This window comes from Onychomys torridus, chromosome 6, assembly GCF_903995425.1.
Source record: "Onychomys torridus chromosome 6, mOncTor1.1, whole genome shotgun sequence".
NCBI lineage: Eukaryota > Metazoa > Chordata > Mammalia > Rodentia > Cricetidae > Onychomys > Onychomys torridus.
This window is the reverse complement of record NC_050448.1, coordinates 4,348,513-4,363,559: the sequence shown is the minus strand read 5'-3', so window position 1 is coordinate 4,363,559 and position 15,047 is coordinate 4,348,513. Positions and strand designations below refer to the sequence as shown.

The following is a 15,047-nucleotide window of genomic DNA, read 5'->3' as shown; positions in this document are numbered from 1 at the left end:
ATGGTCAATTATTCCAGTTATGAATCAAGACTACTCCTCCTGAAGTAGAGAGCAAACTTGATAGTTTATCTACTTATTTTTCATGGTTATTTCCAAATGCTAATATTTTGTGAATGCTTTAGGGAATGAAATAGTCTTATAACAAATAATGAATACAGAAATTTTAGTATTGTGTAAAGTAGAGAATAGCTCTAATGTAGCCCATCCCTCTGAAATAGAAATAAGAAAACATCTGTCAGTATGAAAATAGTGTCATTGTTATTATACAACCTAAATTTCACATATAGTGAAAAATTTTTAATTTATTCAGTGAGATAAAAATACTTCATCAAAAAGAACTGTTTCTTTGGGAGAAAGGACCAAACTTTTTAAATGCTTTAAAGAAGGCATTATTAAAGAAAATACAGGGCTTAGCTTTTTCTTGAAATAGTTATATTAATGTGTTTTAAAGCACTGGCTATCTCAGAAAATATGAAGGAAAATATAATCTAATTTGGTTAATAATATTAAAATTATAGGACATACCACATGTCAACTAACATTACAATTAAAAAGTATGTACTAGGTGACATAGTATATAAACTCTAACTTCATACCTCGTCTTACTGGATATTTGTGAATGTTTTTATTATATGAGTAAAAAACATGAAAATCCCTTATCTTAGTAGTGGCAGCTTCACACATATGTTAGCCTATTTGTTGGACTAAACAGAGTAGCAGTGAGTTAGATATTATATTACTTGGACCAGAAATAATTTTACTTGACCAATACAAACTTTGAGTTTGTATGTCTAAACATTAAAAAACATGCATTTAATCATCTAAAAAGTTATCTTCTTTTTAAGTCTATTTCATATATATGACAAATACTTTTAAATGAGTTAGACAGGAAGAGCCTCGATGACTTTTTTTCTTCACTTTGTTATGTATATGTGTCTTCTGCCTGTGTGGATCTGTATACCATGTGCATGTAATACCTGTGGAGGCCAGAAGATTGTGTCAGATGCTCTGGAACTGAGTGGTTATGAGCTGCTGTGTGGTGCTGGGAAGCCAAACCCAGGTTATCTGGAATAGCAGCAAGTGTTGTTAAGCACTCTCTAGCTCCTTCAATCAACTTTATATGACTTTTCTTATATATATGCTTTTTCCCTCCCAGTGCATCATCAATATGAGGCATTGTCTTCCAGTACTTTCCTCTTTTTATATTTTTGATATCTTTTGTTATTATTGGATTTTAATAATTTTATTTTTGAAAATTCATACATGAGTACTGTGTCTGTCAACCTTTCCCAATCTAACTCCTTCATTCTCATTCCCTACCCAATTCATTCTCTTCTTCAATTATTATTGTCTGAATGTGTGTTTGTGTGTGGCATGGTGTGGTATATCCACATATGTATATAAAACCTAATGAATCAGTTTATTGTTACATATATATGCATGTGTCCTAGGCAGACCACTTCAGATTGCACAACCTATACAAGAGATCATGACTGGAATCAACTGATTCTCCCTCTCTCAGGAGTCATTGACCACTGTCTGTAGCTCTTCATTTAGAGTAGACTATATGGAATCTCCCTGTGTTGGGGAATATTGTTTTAAGGTGTGTTACTTTTGTTTATGTTGCATTTGTGTAACTCTGTGAAGCTGTGTTACTTGGTCTGTCTAAAACACCTAATGGTCTAATAAAGAGCTTAATAACCAATAGTGAGGCAGGGGAGAGAAATAGGCAGGGCTGGCAGGCAGAGAGGATAAATAGTAAGAGAAATCTGGGAAGAAGTATCCAGAGAAGGAGGAGGACTCCGGGGTCCAGCCACCCAGCTACATAGCAAGTCATGGAGTAAGAATAAGATTTACAGAAGTAAGAGAATGGGAAAAACCCAGAGGCAAAAGGTAGACAGGATAATTTAAGTTAAGGAAAGCAGGCTAGCAACAAACCAAAATACGGCCAGGCATTTATAATTAAGTTTAAGCCTCTGTGTGATTTATTTGGGAGCTGGGTGGTGGGCCCCCAAAAGAGACAAAAACAAACAATAATGTCCCTGTACACATTTGAATGAAAGTTGGTAATGATATTATGCTAGTCTTATACAGGCAACCATAATACTGAGATTCCATGGATATGTTATCCCAGTAATGTCTAGGAGACACTGTCTAGATGCAGATATCTTTAATACCAGGCTCTCATGAACTTCAATGCCCATCTTCAGTGATTTGCCCTGAACCTTAAATGCAGGACTTGCATCAAATATGGTTGGTCACTTACTCTTGCATTTTTGACAAGTTGTAGATGTCTGTAATAATCTCATCTGTTGCAAAAATTAATCTTCTTTGATGAGGATGCATCTTTGTATATAAGAATAAGTATTTAGATTATATTCATTAGGAAAATGGCAGTAGTAGGTTCTAATTGAGGGTCTTTGACCTTTCCAGCACTGCCTCCTAGATGAACATCACAATAATTGTTCAATTTTGTTTAACGAGTGTGTATATTACTTTCTACTCCTGTGACAACTGCATAATTATGGCTGATTTTACAAAGTTTGACTAATAATAAGGAACATGACAATATGGTTTTGCTTAAAGGATTAATAACCAACTCAAATCATGAGGTCGTCAGTGTCTACAACATAACTGTTCATTTGTACCTCAGTCCAACCATCCATCCATAAATATCCACAGCACACCCAAGTTTTTCAAAGTACTGTGTTCATTCTCACATGTGCAACAGTGAATGAGTCCCAGGGACTCTACATCTGATACTGTGTAATAAGAAGAAAGTGAGGAATTAGCATATTAATTTCAGTATTCTGTATAATCAAAGGTTTTTGTGAGGGACAGAGAATAAAGACAAATCTTCCTGAGTGAAATGTACATTTTCAGGCATTGAACTTCCATAATCTAAAATCCATATTGCTTTGAGAGGAATTGATATCTTGTAAAATTAAAGAAATATGAAGATCAATAATAAAACCATTCATGGTTAAAATACCTCTCAATGAGAATTGTGGTGTGTGTGTGTGTGTATGTGTGTGTGTGTGTGTGTGTGTATGTGTGTGTGTGTGTGTGTGTGTGTGTATGTGTGTGTGTTTGTATGTGTATATGTGTGTATGTGTGTGTGTGTGTTGTGGAGAGAGAGAGAGAGAGAGAGAGAGAGAGAGAGAGAGAGAGAGAGAGAGAGAGAGAGAACACTCTCTAAAGGAGCACAAGCTATGTTAAGTGTTTTCATTTTTAATCTGAACAACCCAGTGTTGACTCTGACAGGGTCCAAGAGAATTAGTGATATTGACAATAGTGGTTTATACAATACTGAGAAAATGAAGTGTCAGCTATACCCACAAGGATGACAAAACGCCTAGCCAATTTAATGTTATGGTCATTTCAGAAAAGAACTGTAAATTTAGTGGGCTCAAGTAAACATGAAAGCACAGTTGTGCTACTTGACAAATGGTTTGACATGAGTCAAGGTGGTAGTCCCAAAAAAAGGACATAAGATATTCTGGGACAGCAGCTGCATATCCTTCTGGGACAGCAGCCACATAAACACTTCTTTTATTTGATTACTTGAGTCTTTTTCAGAAAAAGCAAGGAAAGGAGCAAACAGTTTTCATCTTCATTGCCCCACTTTTTACATTTTTGTTGCTTTTAAAATTATATAAATTGTATTGTGGAAAACTATACACCACCTTAAGCCAATTCCTGTCTGATGAGTCAGGTGCCACATGAGTAATTTTGTCAGATAATAGATTCTGGATGTTAGGACCTAATGTTCTTCATTGTGACTGGTGCCTGGGTCATGTGGTTGTTGCTTGTCCAGTTGCTATAAAGTGGAATGAAGAGATATTTGCTTAATTTAATGGCAAAGAAGGATCATGTGAGAGAAGGATGGAAGGACAAAGATATGAAAGGAGAGTTAGTTGAACTAGATGCAGGAGTCACCTTTTCCTCTCAACTGCAGAACCTGTTAACCCACATGGGTTCTGTCTTTTATTTTACCAGCACATTTCATATCTTAGACTATCTCAATACCTCATATTGAAACTTCTAGAATCTAATATTTCTGTTTGGATACTTGGCGTTTGTTATATACATTGGTATTTGAGAGACAGAGACAGAGAGAGACAAACAGAGAGAGAGAGAGAGAGAGAGAGAGTGCATTGACACTAATGTTCCCTTTATACCCATCACCCAATTGTATCTGGAAGTTTTCCTGTGTCCAGCCCAGTCCTGCAGCTGCTCAGACCTAAATAAATACACAGAGGCTTATATTATTTTTAAACTATATAGCTTAATGGCTCAGGCTTCTCACTGGCTAGCTCTTACATTTTATGTTAACTCATTTCTTATCTATGTTTAGCCATGTGGGCTGGTACCTTTTCTCAGTTCTGCCTTGTCATCTTGCTTCCTCTGTGTCTAGCTGGCAACTCCTGACTCAGTCCTTCCTCTACCTGTCTCTCTGCTGGATTACCTGCCTGGCTATAACCTGACTTGCCATGGGCCAGTGCAGCTTCTTTATTAACCAATCATAACAACACATATTCACAGCATACAGAAAGACACCCCACAGCTCCCAAAGTAATTTAAGTGAACATTAACAGTTTGAAAAGATACAATACAATACTGTACTAGATATATACAGTTGCATAGTGAATTTAAGTTCATTTCTCTCATTTTACCCTGCAGTCTTCAGGTTTTGCTGTGCAAAGTAACGGACCTTTTATTCTGTAAATCAGCATACCAAAGACACTGGTGGTTTAGGAAAAACAGTTTATATTGGTTGATGACTTTTTAAAAGATTTATTTTTATTAACCAATTTAGGATTGTATGTACATGTATGTTGTGTGTGGGTATGTGCACAAAGCCAGAGAGAAGGTGTCAGATTTGTTAAGAACTTCTTACTAGTGATTGTGAACTGTTCTATGTGAGTTCTGGGAACTGAATTCATGCCCTCTTAAATAGCAGGATGTGCTCTTAACCACTGAGCCATCTCCCAAGCTCCAGAATGATAATATTATCACAGCAAAAAATTGTATAACTTGCAATATTGTAACTAGTGAGTCAAAGAGTGAAACTTAGTATCTTGTCTATTCAGATTCTCATTGTATATAGATGTGGCATTTGTCACAGGTGGAATTACTGATTAAAGGGATCCATTTTCCTTTCTCTTTAGATCATGACATATACAGAAAGTAAAGACAGTTAGCCACCAGCTGTACTACAGGTTGGTGTCAGTAGTTACTGAGGCTGGACACTGCAGGCCAGAACACAGAAGCTGATACCACAGAAGGCACTCAGTGCTTTGCCACATGTTTTCTTATCTAATAGCAATTGTATTCTTGCATATAACCCACTTAGTTTTGTATCATGTATGATGGATTCTTATAGTTCATAATGTACTTTAAAATATAACTAAATTAAATGGTATGCATGTTTAGTTGCATTAAAAATGTCTTAATATATAAGAAAATAAAATTCTAGTTCTCTAATAAAATAGATTTTTAAAACATAGCTTGTAAGCATAATTTAATCTTAGTGTCCTACAAAGTCCTGCTTTTAGTATCTGCTCTCAGAAGTGAACTGTTTGTCAGATTTCCATTAAGGTGAAAGTAAAAAAATTAATGAACCAATTACTTAGGATATTTCAAAACTAATGCAAGTCTATTAGTCATGCAGCACAAAAACCATCAAAGATTTAGGAATGCTCAATTTGGGCTTAAGGTTCACTCATATTCAACTTTTAAATCCATTATTTTATATGCTTAATAGAGCATCTCAGAAGAAAATAGAAGTTGAGTATTGATTTTTATTAACTGATAAATATATTTAAATATGTTTTATTTATTGAAATGCTTTCATCTACCAATGATTGCCTTTTGACAGGACTAATCAGTGAGTTAATGGGAACAAATGGGCTTTGGAAATATATTTATGGTGTCTTCTGGGCAGGCGAGAGATTGCTAGGAATAAAACATGATCACAGTGTGAGTGGAAACATACAAACTTTTCTTTATTTGTGCCCCTGCTACATTCATAGGCTCCCCAAGACTAAGAAAGACAGAATATTTTTCAAACAATTGTTGATTTGTTTATCTTTCTCAAGTTTTTGAACCCTTGACAATGTGCTATGTACCACTTGTCATATTTTAACAGGAAAGGGGAAATTTAATCATTAGATTAACTGGAAATGAAAACAGATCAAAATAGTGAAGAGTTATAGCTGGGGTAATTATCAGTGGAAACTTACTGTAGGAAATAGCCTTGAGTTGAACTTTGCAGAAAGCAAGTGTCTTAGGCATGTGTGATGATCTCAGAACAGGTTTAATGGAATTAATGGCTTAAGTCAATTCACAGTAAATGTGGATCACAGAGTACACAGAGGAACAAGCTGGGTGTTAGCAGATGATGTGTGAATATTGGCAACCCAAGACTTAAGATTATTTGGCATGTGGTATGCATGATATCATTCATGACCTTAAGTTTTATTGGCTATTGGAAATATACCAATCTCTGACATCCATGACAACTTTGCAATCACAGATTTCAAATTGTTAGGGATGTAAGGCAGAATTTGCCTTCAAAGTACAAGAGAGTGAGCTGGAAGGTGAGAATGCATGTAAAAAGTCAAATGAAGCAATGGATACTTGTGATCTAGGGAGTTGGATCCCTGGGGCTCTGTTGCTGGCAAGCCTTGTCTACTTGGAAAATTCTAGGCCAGTAAGAGACATTGTCTCAAAAAACAAGGTGGAAGTAAAAGGGACAGAAGAAATGGAATGGAGTGAGGGTCCACAGAATCGGTCATCTCATCTACAAAGCTGACAAAAAGCAAATTTGAAAAGATGCAAGAAAAAGAAAAGTGTCACTAGGTAAATGAAAACAATACAAAAGCAGTAGCATTCACAGGAATATCAATAGAGTAGTCTTAACATGACGGTAAAAGTTAAACAGCTAGCAGGGAGGGGACTAGGCAGGTAGGAGGGAGATTGTGATGGTGAGTATATATATAAAACATTGTATATAGAATTTTCTGAAATAAAATATTACTATGTTTAAAGATACCGTTACATGTGCAATTAAAATACTCCAGGTCACAACTGAGTGGGAAGTATGCACATGGCAAATCACAGTAAGTGGGCTGTTCCAAAACTTCCCAACTAGCCACCCAGGTGTGGTCTGTGTTTGAGGACATGAACTGTCTTGGCCCAAGATAGAGGTTGGAGCAGAAGAGGACCCGTCAGTATTGGCTAAAAGCATGAAACCTTCTTATCACTGTGATCTTGACCCAACAGGCTACATGATTCCTAACATCATATCTGTGAACTGTGCATGTCCTGGCTTGTAAGCATATGACCTGTGAAATCTCAGAGTGTAATTTCTGAAAAATCCCACACTTGATTTATACTATGCTGTTAAATATCAAAATTCTTCCTGCTTTTCTAACTAGCAACCCTACATTGTCACTTTGCTCTGGGCTCTGTAAATTAGACAGCTTGTCATAGTCTTTGACATGAAACAGTCAAGGAGCAGTGAAGTTCACTGTGTTCAAAATTCACTGTAACATGTGGGCATAAAGTAGTAACGGAGACCCAAGACCAGCCCTGTGCTTCTCCAACAAACTGATTCTCAGTTTAAATCTTTATTGCTATTTCCTCAAAACCACAGCTTCTATGATAGCCACAGCCTTAAGCAAAATATCATTTTTTTGTCTTGTGATTTTCCACATGATAAATTTAAAAGGTGGTTCACAAACATATTTTCTCATGTATAATCTGCTTCCTGGAACCTGGTTACCAGGATTATGGAGGCCTGCACCACCTGTGGACAGATTAAATTAAATTCCAAGTAAATCTCCAGGAATGATTTCCCTATTAAAGTTCTGCAAATATGGTACTGCATTCTAAAATGTAACTGTCGGCATTCAACTGGGACTTTCCTTTTCTGAGTCAATAACATAGTTTTGCCGAGAGTTTTGTTGTTGAATTGAGCAAATTTGTGCTATTGTCTCCTCACTATTCTCTGAGTATGACGTGCATTCTCATAATTATTTTGTCTTCTCAGTTTTTTATTTGTGTTTTATTAAAATTATAGATAAATATAGTTCATTACTTATCCAAATAGTTCAAAGAGGACTTAATTCCTAAAATTATCTTGTTCCACCTTTCCTATGTCCTTCTCTTGATTTCTCCAGAGTGCACAATTAAATTGGCTAGTAATGTCACATTGATCCATGCACATCCTCCATATGTGTTTGAGGCACATCACTTTTATTATTCAATGTGTAGGCACATGTGTACACGAAGTGAGCTTGTACATGTGCATGTGCATATGGAAGTTGGTAACATCCTTGGATGTCGCTTCTTAAGCACTTGCCTTTTTTTTTTTTTTTTTTTTTTAAGAAATGGGGATTCTCGGGGCTGGAGAGATGGCTCAGAGGTTAAGAGCACTGACTGCTCTTCCAGAGGTCCTAAATTCAATTCCCAGCAACCACATGGTGGCTCACAACCATCTGTAATGAGAGTATACATAATGAATAAATAAATCTTAAAAAAAAAAAAAAAAAGAAGAAGAAATGGGGATTCTCATGGGAGGCCTGGAACTTGTGAACTAGACTTGGCTGCCTCAAGGAATTCTCCTTTTTCTGCTATGATTCCAAATGTATGCCACAATACACGCACACTTTCCCCACCCTCCCTTAACATGAGGACTTTGGTGAACAAACTCATGTTTTTACACCTATAAGGCTAGTATTTCCCATATGAGCCATCTTCCTAGCCCTGTATTGTAGCTGAAGTTTTCTCCATCCTGCCTGGCCCAAGGTCAGGACAAATCTCTCTCACCCACCAGTCCCACAGCCACTCAGACCCAACCAAGTAAACACACACTTATGTTATTTATAAACTGTATGGCCATGGCATGCTTCTTCTTATTTACTTCTTATATCTTCTATTAACCCATTTCTACTAGTCTATAAGTTGCCATGTGGCTTACCAGTACCTTACATCTTGCTTGTCATGGTGGTGGCTGGCAGTGTCTCTCTGCCTCAGCCTTCCTGTTCCCAGAATTTTCCTCTCCTTGTCCCACCTATACTTCTTGCCTGGCTACTGGCCAATCAGCGGTTTATTTATTAATCAATCAGAGCAACACATTTAACATACAGAACACCCCACAGCACTGTATTTCAGTTTTACTCATTGTTCTGATTGTCTCATTATTCTGCATCATCAGGATTTACTTTCTGGTCTCATGTACATTATTCCAAGTTTATTTCCTTACCTCCATTCTCCTGAAATACAAATTTCTGACCATATTAATTATGATTATTCCACTTCTAGTCATACTATACTACTGCATTTCTTTTTTATACAACCTATGGTCCTGTTAAAGTTAACCACTGTCTTCAGATAATACTTTGTTTCCTGTGTGACTCAGAAATCTTTAAATCCTAACTCTAATCTTACTGTCTATATTCCCTGGAGTCCTTAGCTCACATCTGCTCACATCTGCATATATCCCCATTTGTTCTGCTGTCCTGGAGGTTCTCCTTGGCCTCTTGGACTCTGCTCACAGCTTTGTTCTTCTGTGAAGATGGCCTTTGGTTGGGAGATTATTCTCAGGAATGGTCAAATTAAGTTGATTTCGGTTTTGGATGGATGTGGGTAATATTCATTGACCAGAGGCTTAGATGTGGGAGTTCTTGGACAAGTTTGTTTTTTATTAGTGGTCTTCTGATTTTCATTAGTTTTAGAAGATATTTTCTACTGGTCTGCTCTTACCTGCTTCTAGCAAATGCTCCATTTTCTGAAGGCATTGGACACAGAGTTAACCAAGTGTATTTTCAGACATCCTAACAGTATCCTGTTTAACAATGGTAACTTTCTTATAATCTGAAGCCTCCCTCTTCTTTGTCTCCCCACTTCCCACTGGCATGATAAAGGGGTAGGCAGCCACATTGTGTGTACAAGAAGCAGATCCCTTCTTCACACAGCATTTCTTAGGCTCCCCTTCTATATCCTGTCAAAAGTTGCAGGAACCGCCAGTCCCTGGACCTTCTGAATCTGTGCTACAAGCCACACTCTTTCTGTCTCCTCACCACAACTTCAGTTCCAGCCTCCAAGATCCACTCACTGTTTGCCGCGGAGGTTTCAGTTCTTACAGTGCAGCTCCATCTGCTGCCTTGGTTCCCAGGCGTTTCTGTGTCTCCATTCCTTTCTGGTTACTTTAGTGAGTCATAGTGGTAGAACTGGTGGTAAGTGTCTGTGTGAGTTGTTGATGGAGAAAGACAATATTATTCAGACTAAATAATTTTATAATGTTTCCAGTCATTTTAATGAGTCGAATATAATTGAGGAGGGATTAAATAAACAAATATAAACTTACTACTCATCATTTATACACTTGATTGCAAAGAACTTGTCTATGATTATGTTTTTGTTTGCTAAGGATTTGTGTTTGTTTGTTTTTTTCTCTTTTGAATACAGATGGAAGCTTTAGACAGAGTCGACCAAACCTCACCTCTCTGTTAGTACAGCCCATCTCAGCATCCTTCGCTAAAAAACTCATTCCTTTGCTAAAACTGAGACTGGATGATGATGGCTGTCACCTTCTAGAACTTCCGTATAATGGTAAGGTAACTCATGCTTCTTTGCATCTGCTGAATACTTTAAGAACTTTGGTCATTTTTTAAAAATAAATCTCTTAAAAGGTTGAAAATTATTCATTTCAAAACTATTGACTTTTGGTAGAAGGGGATCTGTCCCATTCTATGTTTCTATAAGGATGAGTTTGGAAGGTAATTTTTCTTCAGATCTAAGAGATTAATGAAGCTGGGATATTTCTTTCAAGGAGAAAAGGAGGAGTTGGAATTGTTCCAAAGAAAAGGAGCTTCACAAATAAAGCATTTGTACATGCATGGAAATCTGCTTAATGTGGCTTCACAGGCTCAGCTCTGGAGGGCTCACTGACTGTCAGGGTTCAGTGGATAGCAGTGGCTTTCTGGCAGTCTCACTGTCTGCCAAGATTCAGTGAATAGCAGCAGCTATCTGGGGTATGAAGTCTTTTAGTATAAAGCATTAAAGCTTAATTCCTACAATTGACTAAAAAAATCCCTCTGTCTATACGCATCATCGCCTGGGAGATGCTTCTCATTCAGAGGTGCAGTTTGTCAGGCCTTGTTGGACTTTGCAGGATAAAACTGAAGCAGTTAAGCTACCTGTGGTGGGATGAAAGCATGGGCTGCATCTTTTTTCCTGCCTTCAGCTTCAGCATTAAAGTTCTGAAAAAGAGACTTTTTTTTTTTTTTTTTTTTTTTGGTTGTTAAATGTCTCTGGCTACTGTGAACTAAGATTCTGGATTCTGGTCCTTTGGGTTTGTGTGTAGCCAGATCTGGGGTGCTATGCACTACCAGTGTTTTACATCATTTGTTTTTCTCCTAACAACTAAAGTATTAAAATACATTTTGAAGAAAAGATTTGCAAAATCAAGACTCCTAAATGTTAGAAACATGAACTTTTCTGTGTGTGTGCATGTGTACATGCATGTTTGCTTGTATGTGTGTGTGTGTGTGCCTGCATATGTGTGCATATGCCACAGCTTATGTATGGATAGGAGAGGACAACCTTTTGGAGTTAGTCCTAGGATTCCTAGGATCAATCTCATCAGCTTAGGGTCAGGGGCTCCTCCTGCTGAGCCATCTCTGCTGCTCTGAATTTGATAATTCAATTATGAGTTTATCCATTTCAGCAACTATCCACCTTTCGGGGAACTGACATTTCCTGTGATGACATTGTAGTCTCTCAGCTTACTTCTGCAGTAAATGCACTGGGCTTGCAGCCTCAGAATCATAGAAAAGCCACATTTGTTAGAATCAAAGGTGAATATATGCCCCAGCACTTCTGTGGACTGCAAATGCTGTGTGTATTAGTGAGCCTTTTATCAAATGACAATATCAACTGACTTCCTGACAGTGAAGTGTCTTGACACAGAATAATGCTCTCTGGCTACTCCTCCAACATGAAGTTATGTTCATGTATGAGAGGCCAGGAAGGAAAGTCGAGATTGAGAGTTGAAACTTCACAATCCCAGTGCTCAAGAATCAAATGAGAGATCTGCTAAGGAATGATGTCACATGAGCTCTTCTCATGTGGTAATTACTATTGTGTTAGACAAAGTCAAATGTATTTAAGGTTAGAGAAGAATTTGGTGATTTTGTGAAGTTTTCATTTTTCAGAAAACAGACTCTTACATTTATATTTTCCAGATAGTAAATGAACATACTGCGTATTTGTGTGCTTGAGTTTAAATTTATCTTAAACAGAGGATAATGACATCTCACACCAAAGTTCTGTATAAACTTCTTATGACTCATCTGTGATAAATATCCTCCTAAAATTGTAATAATTGCTTATGTTTATGTGTGTGTAAAGGTGTAAAAATACCAAGAGGGTTCTTTACTCTGAACAAGAGCCACTCGCTCCACTAGTTTACAAATCACAAATAATGTGAAACACAATACAGTCTAATTCTGCCCTTTTATTGAGTATTCCAAGCATAGTTGGAATACAGTTAGAAAATCTTAATTGATCAAGGTTGAAAAATAGTTAAATGTATGTACACATCAAGCAATTATTTATTTTATTTATTTAACTCACTATGACAGTGAATCAGGATTCTCTAAAACCTAGGCCAAAATGTAGCCATGTTTCTCTATTACAAGTGCTTTATCGACATCTTTACCCTTCATGTTTTTGAAGATTGTCACCATTTTACAACAATATATGATAAGTAGGTTTGAGGGTTCTATAAACTCTATAGATGGACCTGATTTGCTCAAACCTATTGATCCATTCCATCTTATAAGTCTTCTCCCAGTAGACAAAAACCAAGATTCATTTTCTGAACTTTATTTGAGCAATGACCCATTTTAACACTAGAAGAAAATGAAAAAGCAGGTAACTCTGGGATCTGCTTCACCTCTGGGACCATGGTAATGTATAGTGCTGGCACATGGAGCTAGTGGGGAGTTGAGTTAGCTGTGTAAGGGAGAAAGGTACAGCTGGAGACAGAGATCGGAGTTAAGAGTAAGTGGTAGAAATACATGAAGGGATTCCTAAGCACTCAGTGAAGCAGTCATATCTGAAGCTAAATCCATTGAGCTGGCCATAACTGCAAGTCAATATATTACCTTTGGAATGTAATAACTTTGCACTTGCTTTTCAGTTACTTATAACCAAAAGCTATCTAAGTAGCATAGATGATGAAAGTTTCAAAAAGGAATGAAAATGCTTGGGATACGTAAGGAAGCGGTCAGGGCATTCTGTTGACTCCTTAGGGAAGCAATCCAAAGAGCCAGAAGCACCTCTTTTGCCTAACCAGAAACATATTGGGTTGATTAAACCATTGGATATCCTCCGTTTGCTTTCTTTGGTCTCTCTTTGGAGAGCCTATCTGCTAATCTAGTATGTTCTCAGTCATTTTCCTTGAGGAAAATGAAGAAAGTGTCAAATAGTAATTTGAGCTCATGTTTAAGTTTTATGAATACAGTGAAAATATTGAAATGGCAAACTATAAAATAGGTTAATATAACTTATGTGGAATATATACAGACCTCAGGCTTAAAGGAGGAAACATATTTAATATATTAATGTTACAAATTGTGATTATGCAAAAAATAGTTCATTTTAACTATTCAAAATATAGTTATTAACAAGAAATGTTCATTCACTTAGATTCATAAGTATTTTTTGGTATATATGAAGCTAATGGAATTAACAATAATGTTGCTCCATGAAAAGAAAATCTAGGAGACTCTGTGTATGTATCATTACAATTGGTTGACGATCATCTATCCATCCTATGATAGAACGTGTATTTTGACACACTGCATTATTATAGAACTGATAGACTGACATCTCTATGTATTAGTCCAACTTTTTGACCATACAAAGAAGAAGAATGTAAATAGGTTATTTTTTAAAGAATAAAATTATGAATGTGTTTTGCAGTAGGGTTGGTGTGCTAGTCACTTTTACAACACTGAAACAGAAATATTTGAGATGAAGTAGGACTGTTTGGTTTTGCTAACAGTGATAGGGTTTAGTTTGTGGTCAGTTTGCCATGTTCCATTGTCTGTGGTGACAAATCATTGAGGAATCTATCAGACAGTTGCTAATGAAGGCAGAATGAGGAGAAAGGTGGGAGGTGGCTCTATCTCTTCCAGAGGTTCATCTCTACCTATTAACCTTGCTGCTACTAGGCCCATTTCCTGCAAGTTCTATTGTCTTCCAAAAGTATCACAGAGTAGAGACACACATAGACAGACCATAGGGAGTTCTTATCTAGACTTTAGTTACTTCTAGTCATCAGTATAAAAAAAAAAATACCCAGGAAAAGTGGGCATCATTTTTGTTTGTGTACATAACTCTACACAGCATACATATAGGTAAAATCAATGTGCTTGTATACATAACTCTATATTTCATGCATATGAGTTGAAATCAGTGTACTTGTATATGGCTTACATATAGGTAAAAATCAATATGCTACATAACATTAGTAAAGGCATATCTGGCCAGGAATGAAGGCTACATGTTAGGAGTTGCCAGTGTACTCCTTAGCAGTGACACCCAATTTTCTAAATTGTCTAGTAGCCAATTGCACAGTGCACCTAGAAGTCTGGGCTGGAAGCTAAGAACATAGTACGCTGTGGAACTAAAGATCAGCATTCATGAGCTACCAGTCTGAAGTCCTTGGATAAAAGAAAAAAGAGTTTCAGAATTCACTTTGAAGGACTGTTCATGAAGGATCTGAAATACAGAACACAGGTGTGAGACCTATTGTCCCAAGTCCACAGACAGTAGAGTCAGACCTGTTTCCTGGGGAGTGAAGGTAGGGCTTACCCAGGGTGACAGAACTGTCATTCGCCTTGAACTTCTCACGTTTCCTGCCTTCTGTTTCATCAGTTAGCTATTAGAAATGATTCAGCATAAATTTTTATTTGTTAAACACTGAAGGCAATCTGAGATGTACTTTCAAATAAAATCATTTTCATCTA

The 15,047-nt window shown here is 36.9% G+C and overlaps 1 protein-coding gene across 1 annotated transcript in view; it reads left to right on the top strand.

Annotated features, from left to right (window-relative positions):
- Positions 1–15,047, top strand: part of LOC118585534 (inactive N-acetylated-alpha-linked acidic dipeptidase-like protein 2) — a 221,945-nt gene that overhangs the window by 180,580 nt on the left and 26,318 nt on the right. Inside the window, exon 5 of the mRNA XM_036190212.1 lies at positions 10,477–10,620. Coding sequence (XP_036046105.1) covers positions 10,477–10,620 — 144 coding nt within the window. The remainder of the gene's footprint in view (positions 1–10,476; positions 10,621–15,047) is intronic.